The sequence below is a fragment of the Clavelina lepadiformis genome, chromosome 1 (assembly GCF_947623445.1).
Source record: "Clavelina lepadiformis chromosome 1, kaClaLepa1.1, whole genome shotgun sequence".
NCBI classification, from domain to species: domain Eukaryota; kingdom Metazoa; phylum Chordata; class Ascidiacea; order Aplousobranchia; family Clavelinidae; genus Clavelina; species Clavelina lepadiformis.
Window position 1 is genome coordinate 10,201,321 of NC_135240.1, and position 25,802 is coordinate 10,227,122.

The 25,802-nt window shown below is 38.6% G+C and overlaps 1 protein-coding gene across 2 annotated transcripts; it reads right to left on the bottom strand.

Moving 5' to 3' along the window:
- Positions 1-401: 401 nt before the first annotated feature.
- On the bottom strand, positions 402-25,517 carry LOC143444240 (cilia- and flagella-associated protein 47-like). Of its 2 annotated transcripts, XM_076943406.1 has the most exons (64): positions 25,274-25,517; positions 23,787-23,960; positions 23,491-23,645; positions 23,037-23,291; positions 22,700-22,928; positions 22,406-22,560; positions 22,048-22,184; positions 21,659-21,747; positions 21,348-21,488; positions 21,017-21,210; positions 20,623-20,820; positions 20,287-20,481; positions 20,103-20,200; positions 19,809-19,975; positions 19,552-19,671; positions 19,201-19,328; positions 18,995-19,126; positions 18,608-18,746; positions 18,422-18,538; positions 18,010-18,195; positions 17,649-17,777; positions 17,294-17,441; positions 16,924-17,024; positions 16,503-16,705; positions 16,156-16,317; positions 15,892-16,056; positions 15,562-15,693; positions 15,373-15,488; positions 15,122-15,230; positions 14,825-14,964; positions 14,478-14,612; positions 14,078-14,167; positions 13,572-13,708; positions 13,116-13,324; positions 12,797-12,961; positions 12,399-12,500; positions 12,034-12,283; positions 11,213-11,325; positions 10,817-11,018; positions 9,965-10,123; positions 9,800-9,892; positions 9,592-9,704; positions 9,172-9,403; positions 8,807-8,950; positions 8,441-8,632; positions 7,793-7,976; positions 7,463-7,636; positions 7,106-7,365; positions 6,683-6,877; positions 6,399-6,565; positions 5,966-6,170; positions 5,500-5,738; positions 5,183-5,318; positions 4,733-4,952; positions 4,287-4,520; positions 3,772-3,991; positions 3,404-3,515; positions 3,051-3,144; positions 2,833-2,961; positions 2,565-2,735; positions 2,196-2,370; positions 1,507-1,668; positions 1,113-1,281; positions 402-1,006 (listed from the first exon to the last, which is right to left on the bottom strand). In XM_076943406.1, exons 2-64 carry the CDS (start codon positions 23,934-23,936, stop codon positions 785-787), a joined length of 10,194 nt encoding a protein of 3,397 aa, XP_076799521.1. In that variant the 5' UTR covers positions 23,937-23,960; positions 25,274-25,517; the 3' UTR covers positions 402-784. The 2 variants fall into 2 exon arrangements, with proteins under 2 accessions (XP_076799521.1, XP_076799523.1); XM_076943408.1 differs by lacking the exons at positions 14,078-14,167; positions 25,274-25,517 and having other exon boundaries at positions 403-1,006; positions 23,787-24,061.
- Positions 25,518-25,802: the final 285 nt, after the last annotated feature.

The following is a 25,802-nucleotide window of genomic DNA, read 5'->3' on the forward strand; positions in this document are numbered from 1 at the left end:
AGGACTTAATGCAGCATTTTGAGCAAATTCTCGTATCTGGAATTCTTACACCAAATGTTTCAACTTTTTTTCTTGTATTTTTCCAAAAAATCAGCCAAAGAGCCTTAACTTTAAATCAACACAAAAACGTCAACTTCAGCCTGAACCTACACTCTGCACACGCCATAACAAAAACAACAGCAAACCTTCACAGATTAAGGTCACGTGCGCACTGGACCGGTACTATTGATGCTTTTTTTATAGTGACGTCTTGCATATACGACCTTCGTCACGATCGCCGAGTTGCCGTTTTAAAACTGCTCAAAATGGTACTACAGGCCCTTTAGCCAATTCGGAAGGGTTTGTTTTGACATAACGGAGACAAACAAATGGACAAGTCTGTAAATTTGAATCTCATTTTTATTGTAAATTTATAAAACTTTTACGTTACCTCGATAAAATATAAGTATTATGTTTTATAAAATAAAGATAGAAAAAATTTTCACAAAAGCTTAAAACCGATTAAATGCACACACAGTGAAATCTTACAAATTTTACTACATTACAAGTCTATGGAAATATTTAAAACAGTCGTAATTCCAAAACAAGAAAGCATAAGACAGATTTAAAATGTATATTAACGTTAATGCAATTTTGAATTTTTGAATTTTAAGCAGTAGCCTACAACGTACCCAGCTGGCCAAAAATACTAAAATCACACTTACACCAAAGCACATCATGACCGAACGCATTATTTTATTTCAAAAATCAAATCGAGTTTTTAACTATCTTATCTCATATTCATTTATTGTGTAGTTATCCTGTTAAGCAACCGCGTTCCTTTGATAGGCGATGAGACCGCCGTTGCATTCAACCTCAAATTTTTGCGGACGTAGTTGACTCGTGGCCGTTGCGCTATGGCACGGGGTCTAGAGGGAGTTGTGTGGAGGATGGTTGAGGATACGTTAGGAACCCGGTACTCTGGCGTTACACCCTTAACGTCATAGGTCCATTGCATATCAAGGGTCTAACAAAACACGCACCGATTCAGTCACGGACTTGTGCATTTACATCTATTTCTGTTGAGGTAACTTCTCTTTGCGAATGACAGAATATACCAAAACATTCCATACCTGGACAATGAGCCTCGCCTTGTAGAAGCGACCGTACATATTGGGAGTGAAAGTGACCGATAGTCGAGTGCCGCTTGTGCCTTGCGGCTGCAACTCGCCTGTCGCTGGCGACACACTGAATTCCAAATCACTTCCGTTCACAAAGAAAGCGTTGAAAGGTGTGGGATGTCTGCAATGATATAACAACACGTTATATATGATTCATTAGCACACTAAGTGACACAGCAATGTGCTTTGCGAAACCATAAACTCTATTAAAACTGACCACAATCGCATAAAATCGTTTTAGAAATTTTAGCTTGTTTAAGTTTAGGTAAAAAGTTACGGAAACTGCTGTAAGACAATATTTTACCTAAGCAAGGAGGGTAAAGCCCTCGATATCATGATATCTTACTTGGAGTGACTGTAAAGCAGGAAACTGACTGTTGACCCCTTGCCCAATCCAGCAGCCTCAACGTATATGACGTCATCAGGCGGGGGTTCTGAAGCACGTATAGAAAGCGGGAAGCTCCATACACCACCTGTTGCTGAGGCCACAGTCAAACAGACAGTGTAACTACAAGAAGAAAAGTATAATGCCGCGGTTAAGTCTTTTTAATAGAAATGGTCGCCGCAACTGCAGGTTAGCAATAACATTCTTGGCTACTTCCATTAACTACATCAAAAACGGTAACTTTCGGTTTTTTATAAGAAATCGTACAGATCTATTTTTGGAAAGCTATAAAGCTAGTCTGGGTCAAATGAAAGTTAAGAACAATGTCTCAATTGTTTCGGTCAGGTTCAGTTCTTTGTTGTGTTGGTTTTAAATTAGTTTCAATGTTCTGCAGTAGTAAACCCCAATTCTGTTGTTTTCTAAACTAAAACAAAAATTCGGCGGTTGCTAAGTGAAAATTTATTCAAAACAAATTCATGTTTTGATGAATTAACAAACTCTTCGAGAAAATTTTGCAATAAATTTCGTGGTTCATCTTAGAAAACTAAACGAAGGACAAGTACTGGAAGGCCCAGCCCAAACTTTTATGAAACATGCGTTAGTCTATATAAAGACACACTGAATTAGGCCTACACTTCTTTTGGACTTACTTCATGGGCCTGAATGGTGAAAATACGAGGTTAAAGACGAGAACAACCATCCCGGTGTGAGGGTTTCGCTGCTTTCTTACCAAGCTCACCGCAAGAGCTTGTTCAATCTGCTGACGAACGTCACCGTGTTCAGGATAGTCAATCGCGTAAGAAAACTCCTCGGCAATGGAATGCCCTGTATTGTACACAACGTATGAAAAGTGAAAAACTCGATAACAGTTTTTCACTGCAGTAACATATACATGTTACTGCAAATACATTACGCAAATTACTGGGTGAGTTTTTTTGACTTAGTTCAAAGATTTCTGAAAACAAAAAGGTGTGAAAATGAACAGCAATCAACTGGTAGGCTTATTTTATTTTACCAACCTTCCACAACCACGCCTTCGTTTTTCGCCGCAGATCGTTGTCTATCGAGAGGAGTGACGGCGCGCAACTTAGTAAGATCGTGCCCGGATGCGGAACTCGGTACAGCACCAGTCAAGGTCACCTCAAGGCGTTCCTCGATTCGACTCCTCGCTTGACACTGCAGGATCGCTTCTGTACCGAAATATACAGCTTTAATGCTAAATATGTATTTGCGCGGAATGTTGATAGGCTATAGTAAACCCACAATATGCAATCAATCAAAGTATACCTTTTGTCTCTTTGGAACGTACTTCTGGTATACCGTGGACGGGGAATACCCACCGTATTGCCTTCACACTTCCGTCGTCCGCCCTGCTAAGAGGACCCATTTCGGTTTCCGCCGTGAAACGACCGAGACCTGAACGAGATGATTGATGTTGAGCAAACTCAAGAATGGTCGAGTAAGTGAGCTTCAGTGAAGTGAACATGACTCGGTTTTATTCTCACCAGTGAAGTCCTCCATTCCAGCATTCTCTTCAGGCCAAGCTTCTCCGTCATCTCTACTCAGTGAGATGGACAAGGCTCCTTCGTGACGTCGCATCTGCGTCATTGAATACGTGAAAAAACTTTTGGGTAATTAAACATTAAGCAGTAACACAGACAATTTCAAATATTTACACAAAGTTGCTTTTTACGAGTATTACTAGTCGTACGTTTGAACGTTTGATGTTTAACTGAAAAGATAGTCAGGAGCAAAAAAATCGAGTACTGTAATTGCACGCCAACTGCGTCGTATATCATACCACATACTTTTCCAGCAAGCAAGCAACGCTGCACGTTTATTTCGCCACAAAACTTACCTTGTCAGGAGAAAAGGTGAAAGGTATGTCCAAAGTTTGCCGAGGTTCGAGCCGGATGTTTGTGGTGTGTTTGAGGAGAAGACAGAAAGCTGAATCAACAGTGATGTTGTTCCTGTCAAGTAATATCATAAGAAGATTAACAAGCGCATTCAGTGGCGACAAAGGAAAGCAGATAATAATTCAATTTAAATTGACATATAATATAGGTGAACTTGCTAGTTATACACAAGCTCCCCTATTAGTGGCAAACTTTTAAATACCTATCGCTGTTTAGGTTCAATTACTGTTGAAGATAGTCGGTTTAGTCTAGGCTAAATGAAGACGCTTATTATCTTAAATTGCAGGAATGTTGACGGAAATGAAAGTACCTAATGACGGATGCCGAAATGCTGTTCATTGTGTGATCATTGTCGCTAAGGTTGACATCAACCAAAACAGGAGCATCAGTTGGGTTGCGGAACGGGAGTATAAGTGAAGTACTCGAGCCCACACCGGCACTCACACTGAGTGGTTCCATGGTCTGTGGTGCGAGTCCTCTTCCACTAACGAGATAGCATACCTCGCCAAGCTGCTTGCTCTTGAAAGTAACTGAAACGGAAAGGCGTTTGGTAAAAACAAAAGTTTAATGCGGACCACGTCATGAAAGACTATGTAGAGAACTGAAAAGAGTTTGGTTCAGAAGAGTATAACAACCAGTTCCACAGCCAAACAATCTCTTTCCAAAGGCGAAATACAATAGATACAAACAATAATTCACACGACAAAGCCATAAAAACTACATTGATAACTTCCATTTAAATAAATGAATTTGCAACCGTATTTTTAGGATTAATCGAGAGAGTTTTATTCCCAGGCCAAAGAGTTTCAATTATTTTATTCTTACTTGTAGTTTGATGGCTGGCAGCACCCAAGTTTGTCGGCATAAATTGTACAGGAATTTCCATCTTCGATTGGGCTGGTATTTTGAAAAGAAGTTTTGGATTGTCAGAATCGACTGAAACTGACGAAAATAAAGGAATATCCAAAGAAAAATTCACATTGTTGCTTAAACCGGCTTCCACTGTCATGGTCTCATCGGTTGTATTGGACAATGTGATATACTGTCTTGTCCAACGACCTTGTATGTTGCAAAACAAAAAGTTATTCTTAGTGTCACATTGAAATAGGGATACAAAAAGTTACTGTGAAGCGTTCATATTTTAAAGTTGCAAGTTATTTAATAAATTAATACAGCCCAATATTCAAAGTAAAATAGTAGCAACAGTGGCATAATGAAACAAATACTGAAATAAAACATACAACATTTCAAGAATTTTCATCCGGACTTACCCAAATGACATTCCATTGCGGGTAGGTGCTTCGGGGACGGTGGAACACAGTCAAATTTAAGTTTGTACCAAAACTCTCCTGTGTGCGGACTACAAAATATCACTGAGCCTTCTGCTCTACCGACCTCACGCGGCTGATAACGAAGCCTGTACACTGCCGGTATTCTTGGCGCAAGAACAAACTTGGCGTCTCCTTCAACTAAATCTGCAATGATGTCCACCTGTACATGAACAAAACTGAATGGAACGGAACGAGTTCTGCTAGTAAACATACAGTAGATTTTTTAGAAAATTAAGAACGGGAAAACCCACGCACACGCAAACAAGAAACGTAAATGCAGAGAGAGAAAGTTTGGGGTCAAATCAAAATTGAAGGCTGAGTTAGATGATGACTAACAGAACAAAATAAATAGTAAAAAATTTGAATGTTGTCTTTGTTATGGCCACTCACATCATACTCAACGCGTTCTCCGGATGGATTTTTGACGGGTATTTCTATCTCCTTCACTCCCTGCACTGGACACTCGACGTTGATTACGTCAACGGGATCAGCAGGTTCAGCCTGAACTTCTATAGAATACCACACTCTGCAAAAAGAAACACCACAAAACATGTATAATCGCAGTATCAATTTGACCCAAATTCATTTATAGGCAGTTTCCTATTTATTTTTTGGGGACTTTCTGGCCTATTTCGCGCCAATACATACACTTTTATGGACAGCTGCTAAAAACACAACATCAGCAAAATGAAACAATTGCAAGCAACCTGTAACCGCTCAAACCAGTGACTTGGCTGGATTGTGGTGTAAGAAACGATGGTGTCTTAGACTCGTATCCTTGCGTCTGAGACTGGTCAGTACTGACAAGGTCATCTTTGTCCGAGTCGCTGTCGTCTTTATCGAAACTCCTCGCCTTTTCCATGTCATCGACAGTGAACGCAAGCATGCCTGTTGTGACGCCACGTTGCCATGGTAACAGAGTGAATTTATACTCAGCCGTTTCGCCCTACATAAAGGAAAATAGATAGGTAATGAGGAGTTGATTTATTGACTACAATTTTTACAATATTAACTTATATACTGAAGTGTAGAAGATAGCAATTACCGCGTATCCTTATTGTAACACATTTCGCTTTGCTGAAGCAACCGCACGAGCTTTTACACGTTTATCAAAGTTCGTTAAAAACTATTATTATTTCTAAAAAAATTATTTTTTGTAAAGACCTATCTTACCTTAAGCACAGTTACCAGCGCATCTCCTTCCAAGCATGGAATGTCGGTCATAACTTTGTAGGTGAGTTTATGTGGGGCGTAGTTAGGTACGGTAACAGTGCGCGTAGTAGCTTCTCTGCACTTGCACGGTACAATGATGTGTTCGAGCGATAGCGGGCTCTCTCCCACTCCGAAAAGGTTGAACAGATGTTCCGTGCCGTCACATCTGAAATGAACATTATCATCAGCTATCAGTAACTAAGCTCAAGCTCATAAGTTAAAATGTTCATTGTGTTACAAAGCTTCTGTTTTGAGTGAAATGATGATGTTTATAAATACTGTTTTGTATAGGTACAGATACAATATTGTATGAGCAAATACGTTAGAAGTTTTGAGATTTTTATTAATTTCCAACTGACTGTCAGTGAACAATATTTAAGCAATGCCAGAATACCTGTTTTGTATTATTAGCCTTCCTGCAACCGTGCACTCATAATGAGGTTTAAACATGAGCTTGTAGTATGCAGTTTGGCCAGCTTTTGCAAATAAGTATTTGGGACCTTCAAAACCGTCCGCTTCCACAATACAATCCATTTTCCAATCTTGTTTGGTCGTATTTTGCTGCACAAAAATTACACATTTGCGTAGCCTTACAATTTTTACTTTTCTCACAAAAATTCTCTACAGCAAGTACAAATTTTACTACGATCCACAAAAAGTGAGCGGGATTTCACTTACTATTGGGATTGACTGGGTTATGCTTTGATGAGCCGGAGCATGAAAATCGAGGCGGGCTGTGGTACCGACAGAATTGACAGTGCATTCCACTCGATAGACCCTGACATCGTTGGGCGATTTAAGGGCAATGTCACAAGGATAGTGACCAGGACCTTTGGGTGTGAAACGAACTTCAAGAGGAACAATTCCGTCGTCCTAAAAAGTTTGCAAAAAAATAGATTCGCATGCTGCTTGTCATGCTAAAATATATGTCACAGTATTATTGGGAAGGGGAGTTAGACATTTTGCGAATAGTAAAGAGCTTTAGCACAATACTCTGACCTGTGAAAGCTTCAGAAACAAAACTATGCGGTGTATGTCGCAAACTAAACTTGCAATACACTAATATTAAAACCTTTTGGAAAAGTTAAAACGTTAATTTACCTGTCTATCATTTGGACCAGCATTCATACTGATCATCTCTGTCGCTGGTGGTGGACCAAACGTCATTGGAGAAGGAACGGTGATGGTGGAAGGTACTTCAAACCATTCGGACGATGCCTCGACTTTGAAAGTGACACCAGCCGGGCGAGGGGGTGCCGAAGTCGGCGGCATTAGACAGTTTTCTTGGTCTTGTATAAGGTCGTTGTCTACTAACCCCATTGCTGCAATGGCTGCGGTCACCGTACCACTCTCCAAAGTGCCTATAAAATATTTTGTTAAACTTTCTGGAAGAGATTGGAGGACAAGGACAACTCAAACGAAATCTATTCAAAGAAAGTGGAAAAACTCTAGCCTAACCTGTCAGACTTCTACGTTCCTGTTCTTTCTTAGACATTCGTTGCTTGGCAGCGACTCGCAAAGCCCGTTCCTTCGAATCATTGGTCACCGGTATGAGAAGATTTTCCACCAGATTTCCATTGTTTTCGCATTTCCAGTAAACCACACGATCGTCGCCGCCGAAAAGACCCTTTCCTGTTAAATTAATAAGCTTGAGTTCACACTACAAAATCACGGGCTTTGTAAAGTTAAAGTATATTTTCTCAGCAAAGAATGCTGATGTTGAATCAGTTTAGCCCATTTCGCGAGCTGAAAAGCAGAATCGTTAATGTATAGCTTTAGTTGTCTGACCTCTTCTAGCAGCGGCGGCGCTAGTTATTCTAACGCTGTGCTTGGATGCAAAATTGAATGGGACGACTGAGGGAAGCGGGAGGGAGGAGACAGCTTCCACTGCGTACAAGAACTCGCCAACGTTTTCATCGACCAGAAGAATAGAACAAAACTTCCTTCCGAGAGTAAATGGCAAGAAATCCAGCTGTAGGAGAAAAATACCAGAAGATGTATTTGAAAGTAGCAAAGGCTTATATGTTGGAGATATATAACGATGTAGTACAGCTCAGTTTGGGCACATTGCCAGTCAAACGATATGAAAAATATGTCTTTCTGTGGACTCTATATCTTAATTTTGAGGCCAGGAATAATCCAAGCCGCGTGAAAAAAATTAAAGCTGCAAAATTAAGATAATTTCTGAAATTTTATTCAATAACAATGTCTGGATCAGCCAAAACTCCCAAAATTTTGCCATCGTAATAATTAATTGAAAAAGTTTAATTTTGAGCTATTATATGCTGTGTAGTGAGAATGTTCCGATGAAGATGCATTTACGCGTTCCCCTTTTTCGGCAGTTTTATACCCGAAGAGGAGCATGGATCGGACCGACAATGACTGAACAGAGATGGAAAGCGAAATGAATGTTTATAAGCTTAAAAAAGCACTAACCTGAAGAACTGAAGATTGACCAACGTTCAAACTGATATGAGACTGATGACAGTAAAAAGCAGTTAGCTGTGACGTCATCGTAGGCCCGGCTGACGTCACCTTTCCTTCGTCAGGGACATGAAAGTCCTCGGAGGGGGGAGTGGCGGGTGGAAGGCTCTCTTTGGGCTGCCCATGGTCAATTCGAGATTTCACCTTCGCAAAGAGCAAACTTGACGTTACATGAAAATATTGTTATTGCTGTAATAATTGTCATTAATAGAATTTATCCAAACCATAACACCAAAAATATTCTCATTACGTTAATGGAAACTTTGGCTACAGCGAAAAAACAACCCTTTACAAACTTGAAAAATATCAACGACTTACCGATTTAATTCTCGACGAAAGAGTCTTTCTTGTACTTCTTGCGATCCCGTGTCTTCTTCCAATGTCAAGTGGAGATGGAGGTCCGTCACATGATTCGACCAAAACTATCCTGAAGGCGCCCGGATTCGGGAACGGATTGGTGATCTGGCGAAAGAAATCATAACAAAAATATATAATAAAATTACGATAACACCTGCCATAATATTAATCTTTAACAAAACTGTTAATTAACTTATAGTAATAATAGTCTAATTAAATTATCCCTCTATTACATTAATGGGTTAGTAATAAGATTTGAAACAAATGCTTTTCATCACATAAATGTTAAAAAGTTGGTAAAAAGCCAACAAAACATCATAACTCACAGGGACGTCTATCTTTTTAAGCTCATAGCAGGGAGAATCTGCCCGAATAACCTTGCTTGGATGAATGTCATCAATGGATGTTTTTATTGTAAATACGAGAGTCGAACCAATCGTTCCAGATGGGCGGGAATAACCGAAAACAGGGGTATCGCGACGCCCCACCAGAACCAGCACAGCGTCGGCCGGACGAAGGAGGCGGCTTGTGAATTGTACGTCAATGCTGACGTCACCCCTGAAAAAGAAAATTAGTTGAACTGAATCATAACAACGTAAATTTGCAACACAAAAAAGATGATTCAAATCTATCTTTACTTTTACGTATATTTAGGAAAGTATACCAGATCATCTACATTTTAAAATCCCGCTAATTATAAGAAAGAAGCGAATTACTTCCGCTTTTCTGTTATTATTGAAACTAACCTCAGGGGAACATTAACTTCTTCGCCGCCTGGGAGTTTGAAATCGGCCGCGTCTCGACCCGAAATCGATGCGATGTATTTCAGAGCACGAACGCTGGGATTCGTGATGCGCACCTGGGTACGAGTTATGCAGAGATGAAGAAAGACAAAGGAAACGTACATAGGTGCAATTCAAGTATGTTTCGAAGCTTGGTAACAAAATACACAACCTGTCGGCGAACGGTAGAGTGCAAAGGTCCGACGAAGTGGATTTTGCTTTTCGGCACGTACTGAGGTAAGTTTTGATAGAGATACACGCAAAGCTGAAAGAATGATTTTGATTTAAAAGTATACTCTTGCATCCGTAAAGGTCAAATTTCTAATCCAACGCTTACCAGCAGTAGTGCAATGGGATTCGGGTCGGTTATATCTGTTGCTTGTACGTCATAATCGATACTAGCCTTCCTCAAAGCTCTCACAAGGATCAACGTATTGTGCAAACATTGCTCAGGGCTGGCTGGTGCGGTGTACATCTCGCTGAAATACTCGTTTATCTGGTGCATGTATAGAGGATGAAGTAAGCAACTAAGTAAGTATGTTGGGGAAATAAGACGGACAGTAAAATATTGTTACATAATATATAGGCATCAAAACCAGGTTACCGTAAAACCTCTATTTCACCGCCATAACGCTCTATTTTTCAACTCTTGTTTAAAAGTGGCGTTCTATTAGAGGTGACGTTCAATTAGAGGTTGGCGCTCTATTTTTCGACTAGCTGGTCAGAATTTTGAAATAAAGTTTATTAATGAAAATAAAAAACACCAAACACATTTACCGGTATATACAGGTAATTAAGTGGCGTTCAATTAGAGGGAGGCGTTCTATTTTTCAACCCTTCTTTAAAAGTGGCTTTCTATTAGAGGTGGCGTTCAAATAGAGGTGGCGCTCAAATAGAGGTTTTACGGTAATAACAGTTTGTTTTAGTCAAACACGTTTTGCTGTTGCTGTGAAAAAAATAAAAATGAAAACACTTAATATACAAGTGCTAGAAATGAAACAAGTCAAGCATAGAGTGAACTTGATCCACAGCTGAACTAGTTTAAAAATTAAGATTTAATTGTGGCTCATCGTATGCCTTTCCGCTTCTTGTGAATGTCGTTGTGAATAATGACCAATCGGATCTTTTTGCGCGTCACATACACACTAAAAAGCGACACTGTGTGCATTGAGTATTTGAATTTACTTACCAGCCATGGACAGTAGGCAGAGACAACTGCAGCTAGAACAAGTCCATCCAACAAATCGTAGTCAAAGTTGACGACCCAACGTGAGGGCGGGAGGCCTCCCTTGCATTTTTCAGACGGCAAGTATCTGCGATTACCCCAGACTATATGCCGCTGCTGGCCATAATGATGATTTAGCCAAGCCAGTACAATGCGCTCCCCAACACTGAAATGCAGATACGGTGAAGGCTAGCTTAATGAAAAGGTCTTGGCCAAGTTTATTCATCTCAAAATTGATTATTACAAGCAATATAGTGTCTAAAATATTCACCAACGTTGCAAGTATGTATTTTAAAAGGTGGTGGAGCGTAATTACGATGAGCAGCTGCATAAAATTCAGTTAACATCAACGAAAAATACCTGTATACGTTGCTGACCAAGGGATTAACGTTTATTTTCGGCATAGAAACTCCTTTGTGGATAGGTTTCATTTTGTTGTATTGTGACGGCGTGATACGAGAGAGTACCAACACCTGAAATGGGGAAGGTTACCTAATAATATGTGTATAGCCACGGCTTGGATCTTACACATTTTCACGAAGTATATCAAAAATTTCACAAATTTTTCTGCTCCTTGACATAAGACCAGGGAGTCGAACCGCAGCGGAAAACGGTTTATCTCCTGTTCAGGTTTTACTAAATTTTATTTTACCGGTTCTGCTCCGGTTCAGGTTTGCATCGGATGCACGCATTCATTCCGCTCCGGGTTTAGGTTCAGCCAACTTGCTTGTATACGGTTCGCTCTGGGTTCGAATGAAATTATCCAGCTGATCATTTTGTTTTATTTTTTCAACTATACTGCCCAAGTAGCAATTCATTAGCTCAAGGAATTTAATCATGAGTGAGGTAAAGGTTTTCCACGTTTTGAAATAAGCAAAAGAAACACGCTTTCTATAACTTTTGGATGGAATTATTGAAAAACTGGTTACAATTGAGAAAGATTCGACTCCGGTTCGTTTTTTTCTCTCATAGTCTTCAATGGTTCAGGTTCGGCTTGGGTTCAGACAAATGTAATTTATTGGGTTCTGGTTCCAGTTCGGTTTTCATAAAACATACGTTCGAACCAGTTTAAAGGTTCAGGTTCATTTCCGGTTCGACACCCTGCATAAGACTTGCTTGCTGGTATACAACAGTCAAAACAAAGCAAGCGAAGGAAAAGAAATTCTAAAACGATTGCCCACCTTGAACAGTTGTAGAAGCAGATCGGTCCACGCACGTTTTGACACCGATTCAAACAGTTCTTCTTCGATGCGAACTGCCGACGCTGAACTGGCCTTCTCCTCCGCAACTTGTTTCACCTCTTCTGATTGGTTCAGCTTTCCTTTGTCGTCACGTTTTGTTTCACGTTCTCGAATCTTCACCCATCGACGATATTCACGTGGTGTGAGGAGAAATTCGGGCCTGATCGCAGAAACGGATGCCCCCTGGCCTCTGTGAGTTGAAAGGTCACAGTTAGCAGCTGCCAAGAGCTCGCCAGTTACAAACACAACACGAGTCCACCACAACAGACTACAACGTATATCATTTTCATCATCAAATCACTCGCCTTAGAAATGTGAGAAGGGTTGAGTGCTGCCAGTGAAGCTGCAGAACTCGTTCTGTTGGGTCGCGGGGCAGGGGTTGGTTAATTGGAATACCAGGAACAAGCCTGCAGAAAAAAGCTGCAGCCGTTATACTGCAGCTATACTATCTACATCTACACTATCACGTTCAAATACAAAGTATCGTATTGGTACAAAGCAAATAAGAACATGAAACACCTCAAAGTAACTAATCTGTAACTGGCCATAAATTTAAAACATAACTTTTCTGGCGTCAGTTAAATATGCTATCAAATTATGTGACAAATAGGAAATTAATATTACGTATAAGAAAACAATACCTAGAGAATAATATAAAATATTTATAAGATGACACAGCATACGACAGAAAACAGTCACTTACCGGCCACACAAGTGTTGCAGCATGTCGTAGATCGTTTTGACATCCTTTTTCAGGTTGGTATCCCATCCTCCCATTGTTCCTTTTGCGCCTTTTCCGTTCGCCGTAGCTTCCTTCTTCACACTCACACCTGTGTCATCATCATCGTATGGGATACGGGTGACGAGACTGGAATGAATGGCAAAGTTCGAAACTGATTATCCGAAAATAACTTCTAAAACTGTGAAGTGCATAAGTAATAAGGAATGCGTCAATGAGTTGGAGAAAGATTGAAATCTGCTCAACGCCACCCGGAAGGATGAAGCAAGAAGCGACGACTCACCATCTTAGAGTCTGAGGAACGGTCACAGGAAACGGACCACCTGGCCATCCGTGGGCAGAGATCCATCGTTGAGCAGCGAGAAGCACTTCTTGATGAAAGTGAGCCTCCGCAGAGCTCTCGAATGGGAAGACGGCGGACCCGAGGGATCGGGACATGAGCTCACGCTGAGCTGATGGATCTTCAGTGTTTTTGGCACTCATGCTTACTGTCTGTAAATTAAAGTTTGATTCGTTGTGATAACGTTATGCCGGTCAGATAGCAGACCAACAAGTTCGATTTTAACCTCAATTGACCTCTTTAAGGCCATTTAAAACATATTCTAACTGGGAAAGTATAACGACAAAGTTCATGCAGTTTCAAGGGATGTCAAGTGTGTTTATCACAAATAAAAATATCAACCCGTTTTTCAAGTAGTGAAACATTCTAATGAATATCTTACACACAAACATGTTATACCTTCTGCAGTGAAGCTGCGTCCTTTACAGCATTTTTAGCGCCTTGCCCCCGATGCGAAGTACCAGTACCAGTGGTGTCGCTGTGCGCGGGTATCGCTGGTTGCGCGCCATCTCTGGAACTATGTCCGTATTCTGACTCTGCAAATCAGCATCATGTTATTTCATTCATTTATCATTATGGAAGGAAAATTTAGAAAGTGTTACTATCATAGTAGCAATCTGCTTGGGTTCATGATAGCGCACGGTCACCGTCACTTAATAGAGTAGGCCTACCTCAGGACATAGTACGTATTAAGTGACAATTTCAAACAAAGAACTTCTATTTCTGCTTATCTTCATGTAACTAAACTCTTCTAGTCCACCAGCAAAATGCCCTTGTCATAATGAGTCGCATAACAGGCCTGCTTTCTGGCTTACCGGCTATCCTGTATCCAATCTCACCACTTCGAGTAAACTAAGAAATTTAACTAGGAAAAATTTTGGTCGGGGTCTGCCATTCTTGCTTACCCGATTTAAATGTGATTGTATCCACGCACGATGAGCTGACAAAAGACATCGAAGACACCGTGTATGAAGACGATGTTGTTATTTCGCTTTCTACATAAACACTCATATAGAGAAGTCCTGAACACAACCGACCCTTCCAAGATCGTCTCATAACTATATTTGTCTTTCAAGACATCGATTAAAATCTGACTAAAGTCTATCAATTACTCTAAACCTGCTTTTGCCCTGTTGAGCTAAACAAACCAACAATGCTGGCTTCCTGGCCGATTTTATAATTAATACCCAAGAGGGCTCTTATGCCCACAACATATTCAGCTATTTCTGTGCTCTGTTAAGCATTTTGGTCAAACAGACCAACGAAGAAGCAAAATTGCACCGAATCAAAGCAGAGCAAACCAACCTGATGCTGCGTTGGACGACTCATCAAATGACGACGATGCGGTCCCGAAGTGAGAACTGGTGGCGCTTGTGCTCCCTCGTGTGGAAGGCCGTTGTGGTGAAACACAAGGTACCAAAACAGCTTCACCTAAGCTAGCTGTTGCATAGCGAAAATATGAAAAAGTGATCAAAATTCTTAGCCTGAAGAACAGAATCTGTCTCTTCGCTAAAGATGATAGCAACGTGCAAAAATCATTCAGAGCTTAGCAATTAGAACAATAACTGAATTAGTTATTAACTATACATTATAGAAGCATTAAAGTTATCATACAAGCACCAGATACTCTGAAAACAACATGAGAAATTAACCGGAATTAGCATCATGGGATGGCCCTCGAAGAGATTTATCCTGTTCACAAACGATCTGATGATCATTGCGATGAGCGGCAAGAAAAGGGTAAACGGTAAGCAAGCAATTGTCAGCAGTTGCAGTGACGGGAAGGCAAAACCTTAAAAGAAATTTCAATAGTTTGGAAAAATATTTAAAAATCAAAGTGCGTTATATTCGATTCCTGTACAGCTCTTCTTTTCAACGCTAAACCATGCTCATCAATTCTTAAAGTAATTAAATATTATAGTTAGCTCTAGGACAAAATGATAAATTACTTTCTTCCGGCTTCGTCTGTTAGCACAATGTCAACAGTGGCCGATACAGGAGTGTGCGAACTGAAGGTGAGAACGCAAGGTATATTCACCGATACCTTCTCATCCAGGGCTGCGATATAAATAAGTCGATTCGGTGAAAATCACGCCTTACAAAGACACTTGTTATTTCAAAGTAAGTAATGCTCGGTGCTAGATAGTGTATCTTTTATTCAGCATTGAAGCTGTTTGTAACACACGATTATAAGACATACCCGTGGACTTAGGGCCAGGTATGGTAGAACCGTTTGGAAATTCCAGAGCAAAACATGTTATCTTCGTTCCATCGTCAGCTTCAACATCCGGAACATCTATCTTGAGAATGTTTGTTCTAAGATGCACATTTCATGTCAATTTACTTGGCTACATGTGATTGTGATAAACAGTAATGCTTCAAGGCTTACTTGACGTAACCGCTTGCTATAACATTAAACTCGGCGTAAACCGCTGTCGCAAGCGGCACCGGAGTAAGAACTAGAGCCAGAGGGTCAAATGTGATGTTTGGAGCTTGCAGCATTGCATTGAGGGTTAAGTGTCTGCAAATGCAACAAATCAATAAGTGCCTGTGTGTACTAATCCACACTTAATTACACCAAACCGTAACAGATGGCGCAACACGTTTTACTCGTATATAATTCTACAGTACTCATATATGAAGCTAACGATGCCATGTAGGTGATATACAGGTTTGCTTGACGCAAGAGGTTCTGATAATAGCTGCCACAGCATTTTACCTGTATGGTTTCTCTTTGTCGTCATTAAGAATGAGCGGAATGTTATAGACATAACTTCCAACCTTCTTAGGACAGAATATCACTCTTAGCTGATAAGGGTCACGGGGGTTCAAGGTACCGGCGACCTTGTTCGGTGAATACCATGCACCTCCTGGCTTAAGAAACCTGGCAACGCAGACAACTCAAACATGGGGTCAATGAAAAAATCATCTACGGAAAATTTTGGGGACGATATGACCAATACTAAATTTGAGAGCAACTCACGTGAATGCGGAATCTTCTACAAAGTTTTTCACAGAATTGACATCCAGTTCCCAGCTAAGTGGAGAATCACTTTTATTGGAGAGGATTAGAAATTGTTGATCTCCTCCCGCGTTATCAGGGACACTCATCTCCATGAAGGATACGGGAAGGGAAAAGTTTAGTCTGTAAAAAACACACTTACAAATATCTTAGTAAGCACTATCACACAATACCATTACAATACAGCTATTCCAGCTATGATCGTTCAAGAAAGAACAACGCACAGCCTGAACGATTGCAACAGATCAATACGAGAGAAAACGTTGTAAATTAACCAGCAGCGCATAATAAAACAAAAAAGGTTTTACCTCGAGGTCGACAGTTGCAATGTTGGCCTAAGCGCAGTTGCCACAACGCGCCTTCTAGGTGTGGGTATGGTAATAATGACCGGTCGTGGGGTGACGATGTGCTTTTCTGAAGGAACGGGGGTCGGTGGAAAAGTACTGGGTGTAGGGCTTGGTGCGCCAGTTTTGTTTATTACGACAGGAAGATTAAAGTCATAGGACGCCACCTGGCAATGCAAATGATTCTCATTACTCTACAGTCTACATTATCACACAACAACATGACGTAATTTGGTATTTTGTAAAACAATACCAGCTGCACGCTAAAACACAAAACAGTTTTAACATTCTATATCGAAGTTCAACGGGTTAGTTTCAATATAAATTACATGTGAGGTTATAGAGGTTTCTTGCCGTCTTTGATAGGTCAATAAGCTTTACTTACCGAAGTAGGGTTAAAGTTAAGCACACAAGCCAAAGTCTGTTGTCCGACGAGTTCAACGGCGTATGTGTTTGGTGAGAGGAGCTCACGTTCGCCGGGGTCATCTGCAAATATATTTGCAAAGGTGATGAGAAAAATTTTCAAACAGAAAGTGAAAAAAACACATATAAATATTCTAGAAATCCTACAAGCAATAAGGAAAACGTGTAGTGTATGTTCCGATACACTTATATTTTAAAAGTTTCCTTAAAATATACTATAAAATAGAAATAAAAACACAAACCGCCTCGACATAAGACATTGTAATTATATGATCATAACACATCAATTAGTGTTATGCCAAGCTGAGAATGATTCAAAGGGTTCATCCCACCTTCTAGCTGTTCTTCTGGAAATTCGAGGGTGAAGTCCGAATACTTGGTGAGATCAAACTCAGCCTTCACCCGGGTGGTTGTGTAATTGACCAGATTGAAAGGAATTGCAACCACTGAATTGCAGTAAACACCGTGAAACTTGAACGCCTGCGTGTATGAACTTACTTACATGACTTGTTTCTGCCTAAATTGGTGGCTAAAAGTAAAACAGTAAATCGTCTAACTTTGAAACTTTTGGCTTAGGCATAACACCACCAAATTGCCAGAGAAAATATTCTAACATAAAAAGCATTAAGCTTCTATTGCGTTGTTGAAATAGTAACAAAAAACTTGTTATAGCGTGTGTCCAGCAACCTTTATGTCAATATCCACTTCGGGTGGCTCAACAGTTCCTCCCATCCTGAGGTCGATTGTCTTCCAGCCTCTTATATTCACCTGAATCCATGTGTCAAACTTGACAACTGCGGTTGGTGAAAGCACAATCTGAAAAAAAGCAAAAAGACCGCTCTGACCTTGATAACTACAAAACTGTATTTGGAAGTGAACTACAATTTAACTACAACAACTTGCACTAAACTTGGTAAAAGGAATTGGGTACAAGGCGTTTTGGGATTTACCTCGGAAGCAAGCAAAAAAAATAAATAATACTTATCATATAAAAAGTTACAATTCTGATGCAAAAGCTACCAAACTGAATAAGGTTATTAATTTTTACCTTAAGCTCCGCGTTTCCACCCACAGGAACGATGCCATGGACAGGAGAGACTGTCATTCCTGGAAACGGGTTGGAATTGATGACGTAGAACATGGCATGATTATTACCGGAGTTGTGGAGCAGGGCGGTGCGCGTTGTCTTCATGTTTAGTGGGACACTCCCGAACAAGATACGACGTTCAACAAACTATGATAAGTTAATAGTTCGGGTAAAAACGATACACTGCCACAAAACCAACACCTTCAGTTACAATTACCAATGATTTTAACTTCAGTGTACAAAGCCATATGATCAGATGGTACACTTGAGTCAGAAAACAGTCATAAAAATTAATTCTTACTCATTAAAAAATGCAAAGATATTTGCAACGTAAATTATTTGTATTTTATAAGCTATTGGATGAAGGTATTACTTGGACATTAGTTGCACCGAGCTTGGCCAAGCAGTTAAGCTTCATCGAATTTCCATTGTGAACTTGCATGTGAAAGTCTCCTTCCAATGGTGCGAAATAACTGGGATGGAAAACTACCTAAAAATGGTATAACAGGACTATCATTAGCCTCGAACTAAACATCAGATGTAATAGTTCAATCTTTACTTTGCAATTTAGATCTTTATAAGCTTCCACAGTTCCAGTTGCAGGTCGAATTGAAAATGCAGTTCCTCTGTCAGTAAGTATAGGAGACCACGTAAACTCAGCTGGATAATTGCGACGGTTGTAGAGTGTAACAGTCGACCTGTAGCAATTTATAATTAGTATGTAAAGATGCCAGTTATAATTTGGAAAGAAGCTCGTAAACTAATGTAAGCAAAAAAACATTAAACACACTCGGAAAAACAAAAACGATTCTCTGAATTTTTGTGCACTGCATAATTTTATAAATAAAATAAACATATAAAACTTCCATAACTTCCTTTATGACTCAGAAAATAACATTAGGTATATACAGGTTAACAAATGTTCAATAAAAATAATATGTATCACCTGTAGCCAGCTTCGGCAGGTACACCGGCTTCTGGTGTCAGTTCAAGGTCGTTGCAAGAGAGCTCCAAAGCAACTGGGATGATTCTCGCAAGAACTAGAACGTGGCTCTCATGCTGAGAATTCACTGAGTAACTGGACATAAACAGACATAAGAGTTTGCAAAAAAATTTTGAATTTCAGTAAAAGATCTCAGTTTAATAAAGTACCTGATAGAACGTTGAAATTTTCCTTGGGTATTGGATTCGAAAACGAGTGTAAATTGAGCCTTTGATTGGGCCGGTATCACCTGAGACAATGGTGAGGTTTGACGTAACTCCTTGCAATCAATTGTGACCTTTGCAAAAAATTGAGATATGTTTCTTATTAAAATTATTGGATAGATAGATAGTAAAATATATTGATAACTTATTGGTCTTGAATACCAGGATTGTACAAATAACTTGACTCAAAGCTAGCCGAACAAGGAAATAAAATTGTGCAAATAAACAAAAGTCGAAACAGATACTAAAACGAATCAAAACAATTGTGTCTTCCACCAAATACTGCTTAATCCTTACTTGAACAAGAATGTAATGATCAAGATTGTTCACGATATGAAGTTGTTTGTGATTTGTTGACCTCAAGCATACTTCCCCAAAATCTATGGTTGGTGGACCGATAACAACTTTATGCAGATCCTGAATCATAACAACTCAGAACTACTAACTATTGTTTTGTACTGCACTTCAAATTTAAACTACAAGCACAAACATGATGTTAATGATCTTGTAAACGCATTCCTCAAATCTAAAAAGAGGAAACAAATTTTTAGTACCTGCGGAGTGAGTTCACGTTTGCAATCCATTTTTTCAATGCTGGTTATTGGTACAGCATTAAGGCCCTCACTGACTGGACGAGTGATTGCCTTTCGTTCTTGGTTTGCGAGTTGTCGAGTCGTCAAAAGTCGGTGCTTTTCGTGAAGTGGTGGCTTTTGATATGGGGCTGTAAGAAGTATGGGGAAAAAATGAAAAATTAAGAGCCGGAATGCATGTGTATAAATATATGACCAAATAGAAATTGACACCACAGCAATTTGGGATGGCTCACAAAATCAAATGCTCTTTCATACCTGGGCTTTCAATTTCTTTTGCTGAGAGACTTGGAGGTTTCAAACCAACAGCAGGCTTGAGATCAACATCAGTATCATTGTTGAGTTCATTGTATTCTCTACAAACAGTTTTTTGTATAGCAAGCCGCAAACAACTGACATAAAAAATTGAAAAAAGGAGTAAAAATTAAGTCATAAAAGTTACTTGGTCTGATTTTTCTGCTGGCGTTTTGAGGCACAGTCTCTTAAAAATTGGGCGTATTTCTGTTTGTGATGGCGCCTGGCTTCTTCTTCCCCAATAGTATAAGTGTAATCAGGATCTACATAGGTGTGACGTTTGCTCCTAGTGAATGGAGTTTGGTACTCTTCATCTTTCCTAGATGGCCGGATGCTTTGTGCTCTGTACATTAGAAAAACTTTGGCTGACAAACTTCATCTACGTAAAAACAATGCTTTCATTGACTTCCGAAGCACCCAAAGCAAAAACACCTAATACAAATTTAAAGTTAACGCTTACCATATCTCTACATTTTACTGGTACCTGTCATTCGGAAAAGCCACCCGAGCGTTGCTTCCTGCAGATGAAGTTTTCACTTCATTTTGCAGATGGAGTAAAGCATTGTTTGCATTAATCACTGTGGGCCGAAGCTGACCTTTAACCCTTTTCATGTCGTCGAATGTGATGTCAACAAATTGTCCGGTTTCATTTGTAACCAATGGCGTAATTCCAGGATTAACTCTAAATAGAATTTAACTCCTTAGTAGTAGTGTCATATGAGTTCTTAAAATTTTGTGTAAAATTTTTTCAATCTCCAAAACAAAAAACGTTTCTTGGAAGATAAATCAATGTATACTGACAGCTAGGGACTAGTGCCATATCACAATAATCTTGCTACAAAGACTTTAGAAACTCAACAATCCAAGTAATTAATCACCTTGGTTCTCGGCCTCTTGGAATAGCAATGGAGCTGCCTATTAGTTGAATAGGAACTGTCTGAAACGGCTTGACTGATAGTTTAGTAACATCAGCATTATCCTGGTCTTCATCACAAACTTTTCCTAAAACATCAATCATCTGAAGAGGATCAAACGTACCAGCTTGGTTTGGTTGAAAAGAAATCATGATATCCTACAATGAACAAAATCACTGTCAATCAATTATCGAGACAAGTAATTAAAATCATTCCGGGTGATTATAATGTAAACGACTTTTCTGTAGACAAAATTATCCAAGTTGAATTAATTGAGAGTTTGTGATTTACACACCTGGCTACTTCCTGGACTGATCTTAGCTTGCGCAGGAATAACATTAAAATGAGCAACTTTTTTGCATTTTATGTTCAATGGAAGAAGAGCAGACTCATTTGTAAGCGTGCATAAAACGCTGGAATGATCTCCACACAAAACCTAAAAATGTCAAAGCAAATAAAATGATTGACAAAAAAGTTTTCCCAAGCTTGAGGTGCTAGTAATTCAATGTTAATAAAACGCTCAATAGTATGGTTTAAACTTTAAAGCATATTTAAACACTTAAGAATTTGTTAATCATGATGTAAATTGTAAAGCATATTCTATACCTCTCCAAAATCAAAAGTGTTACTTGGCTGAATATTAATCAATACAGGAATGGCGGTGGCTGTCACAGCAACCTCAATTTTCTTATTTGCTAAAAACACATGAGAAAAAAATTTAAAAAACTTATATACAACTTGATGTAAAAGTTAATTCATTTTCAATAAAAAATTAAATAAACATTTAAAATACCTTAGACCAAGCCTCAGTAGCTAAAAACAGGATTTTTATAATCTTTTATAGGTTTAACTAATGCTCATTACAATGTGCAAATTAACATTGTATAAAAATAAACTATGATAGAACAATCTTTCGTGGAACTAGTTTTAACACACATTCGACACAGTTATAAATGTGACAGAACAAACATGACAAAGGTAAAAAGAAAACTTACGTTTGACAACATCAGAGAGAAAACTGTCATTGCTTCCCACAATTTCAAACATCATAAAGAGCGCAAAATCTTGTCTTGGAGGTGGTTTTTCAGTTGCTTCCCAGCCAACACTTGAACTGTTAAATCTTGGACTGAACCTGAAAAAAAAAACGGTTATGTAAACTTATCGCAGAAACTTGAATTAAATTAAACTTAGTAAATTATTTTTTAGTAGAAATACAGATCCTTGGCAAATATCAGTAAATATGTATTTTACAACAGCTAAATCAAACCAAAGATATAAGCTATTAACTTATTAAGAGGAGAAAGGTTTAGTAAAATTATTATAAAAACAAATATACAACGTTTTACGGTTCACCTAAAATATACTGGTACTTTTTGGTATGGACCAATAGCTCCCTGATTAGGAAAAACTGTAATGAGTGAGGTCAGGATGTCATAAGCTCTGCCGCGTATTCTTTCAGCAGGTGATGTAGCTAGCATGGCAGCAGTTGATTTAGTTAAATCCGTTCCCTGAAGTAAAAAATGTAGCTTTTAAGCCGCACGGTAATTAGCTAAAGTGTTTATAAAACTCCAAAATCTTGCTTAGCAAAATTAAACCAAAAAATCCATCACTGTTACTGTAATTATCAAATAACAGTTACCCACTTACCGCTTCCTCTCCATCTGCACCTTCCTCGAGAACAGAAACCCATTTAATTGGTTCTGGTCCGTTGTTAAAGAGATAGGCTGGCTCTATTCGGTCAGTGCCATAGTAAGCAGGGCCAAAAGTAACACATTTTAAAGGGCTTTGATTGTTAGATGCAAACAACTGCAGTGATTGTTCCACAACACATCCTTTTATTTCTAGCTTGGTGTCTTTCATTCCCTCTAGTTTTACCCTGACATAAGAACAATTGATAGAATAAAACACTTGGTACCAATATCTCTGTTTAAGTTTGAATGGAAGAATCAACTTTAAATGAATCAAAATTTTGGAAATAACATACTCAGCAAATTCAGCAAATTTTCCTGGTGCTTCTGTTATAAGTTCAACTTTAACAAGTTGGATGGTTTTTGGTGCAATGGAACCACTGGTTGGTATTATAACAATCGGCAAGGAGCCAGTGTAGCTTATGCTAAATTTTCCATCCATAGAGCCATGGTTAATGACTGCAACTTCCTGACTTACAACTCTACTGTTGGCAACAACCATGCCAAAATCAACAGGACTTTCCAAGTCCAACAATGGCGTTGGTGTATATCTAAAATATATAGGGTAAACCATGACAATGCAAAATACAAGTGAACTTTAGATTTTCATGATGGATTTATAGCCTAGGTGATTTTTATAAAACAATTGTCGTAAATTCTATCCTTCCATTTGTAATAGAGCAAGTTTCGAAATTTCAAAGTGTGTTGAAAAATTAAAAATTAAATCCGAAAATATCTTTTATGACTTACGCATAGAGTGGTATTTCAATTACATCATCATCAACAGAGAGGATAATTCGATCTCTGGCATCCTCTGCAACATCACTGATGTATTCTACAGTAGCAAATATCTCCATACCAGGAGCTACTGGCCTTTGAGGATTGGTGACGTTCAATTTAAATTTCTGAAAAACAAATTTAAAAAATAAACTAACAACTTTTTTCAAATGTTATTGTGTTTGTTTCATATTACACATCAAATAAATTCATGTTGTAATCAGACATAAAATGAACGTTTACAATATCATGAATATTACATCAAATACCTCAGTTATAGGTCCATGAAACCGAATTCTCTTGCTGAACTTACTGACATTTTGTACAATTAAGCTTGTACGATATGGTTCATTAACATCTGCATCAATAAACTCAACAACAGGAGGAGATATTCGCACTCCTGCTACATCTTCATCCATAATTTATTTTAAAGGATTAACCTCCTAATGCAAAATACACATTCAACACATACATATAGCACTAAACTAGCACTTGTAGTAATGAATATTATTGCTTTTACCAAGGAATACAAATTGAATCTGCATGTAACAAGTTCGTGAAGTATTCTGCTTTTGGAGAAAGTATAAATGACAAAGAATTTTAGAAACTAATTTAAAATTACTTTTAAGCAGTGTAACTGGCACTGATTTTACTAATTGCCACTATTTACAACTTGAAGGACATTATGCAAAATTAAAAGTGATTATGATATTTATTTAAAAATGTTAACTACGATTCAAAACTTGCACTGGTTAAACCATGCAAGTTCAGAAAATGGAGATTCGAAGACTGTCTTACGCTTACATAATTTTAAGTTCTACTTCTATGCTGAGGTGACCAAAAGCGTTCTTCCAAAATTTAATTCGGAAGTAAGGTACCGGTAACCAGAAAAAATTCATTTTTTATTTGTATACTAAATTGTGCCTAACTCTAACAATGATAGTAATGTCTTTCAGAGGCTGGCAGCAAGAGTGCATTCAGTATTGTATTTTAAAAGCAATTAAAACACTTGATTTAAGATGCGTTTACTGCACTCTTCAGTAACTTTTACTCATAATTACCAGTTGTTGTTTTGATACTGATATATAACGATTACAAACAATTCTTAGAATGGTATAATATCACGTTTTTGTCCTCAGACTGAGGAAAGACTTTGCACAACTTTAATTCTGTGACAATTTTTCAACGCTCGAACTTCGGTTACCAAACTTTCATTTGTGCATGTATCAAAGTTACATAATGTTTAGTTTTTTATCTTGTATTGCTTGAATTTGGAACAATTCATCAGAATCAATGAAAAGGAGCAAGCGTTGTTTATACCTTGCTAAAGGAAATTACTTTGGAAGTGCAACTGGGAATGAAAAACTGTTCACCTGGTACCGGTATGGTATCACAATCTTTATCCTTAGATTGAGAAAGATATTTGCACTTGTAAATTAGACCCTGCAATAATTTCTCATTGGTCAATGCCGAATTATCGAGAACTCTCGTTTTTGTGCAAGCGCAGATGGTCTTAGACGCCCATTTATGGGTCTAGTGTAGAAGTGCACAACCAAATGACTGCACTAGACCCTCCATTTTTTATCTGCTCTACCGGTACTTTGCTCATACCGTGATTAGGAGTGTTAGGCTACAACTGGGAATCAAACCCGGAAGCCCGGTTCGCATATAGCCTACTTACGAGTCAAACACGCTAATCGCTCGACTACAGAGCCTATATATGCTGACAAAAGTGTGCCTTGAACATTCTGCGCACCTGCACTTAAACTTATCCTTCTGATTGTTTTGAGCATATAAATGTTTGTTGAAAAATTTTGGTATCTTCCATTTTCTGCCTGTCCGTTCTTCAAAGCCAAGGGTTTTAGGCTATACAACTAAGGCTAAATAAAAGAAAACCTCAATCAACTTAAGCGAAACAGTAACAAAATGTGCATAAAACCGATACACATTCTAGACAACTAAGTATATGATAGCTAAGCATCACAATTAACTTATAGTCGACCTTACTCACGCTTGCTTGGCAGCAAATAAAAGCTAGATGGTTGCCATGACAAATTCATGTTTCACCGATTGGTGGAACTAGAGTGCAAATGGATTTTAAAACAATGTGAAAACTATAGAGATATAATAAAACCCTATGGCTTTATAACATCTATATGACAAAAACAAAAATATGACAAATAATATTAAAAAAGAAGAAACATTAAATAAGAAACTGCAAAAAGCTGTGAAAATTCACACCTACCCTCCAAAAGGCTATTTACTATCTTATCATGATGATTTTA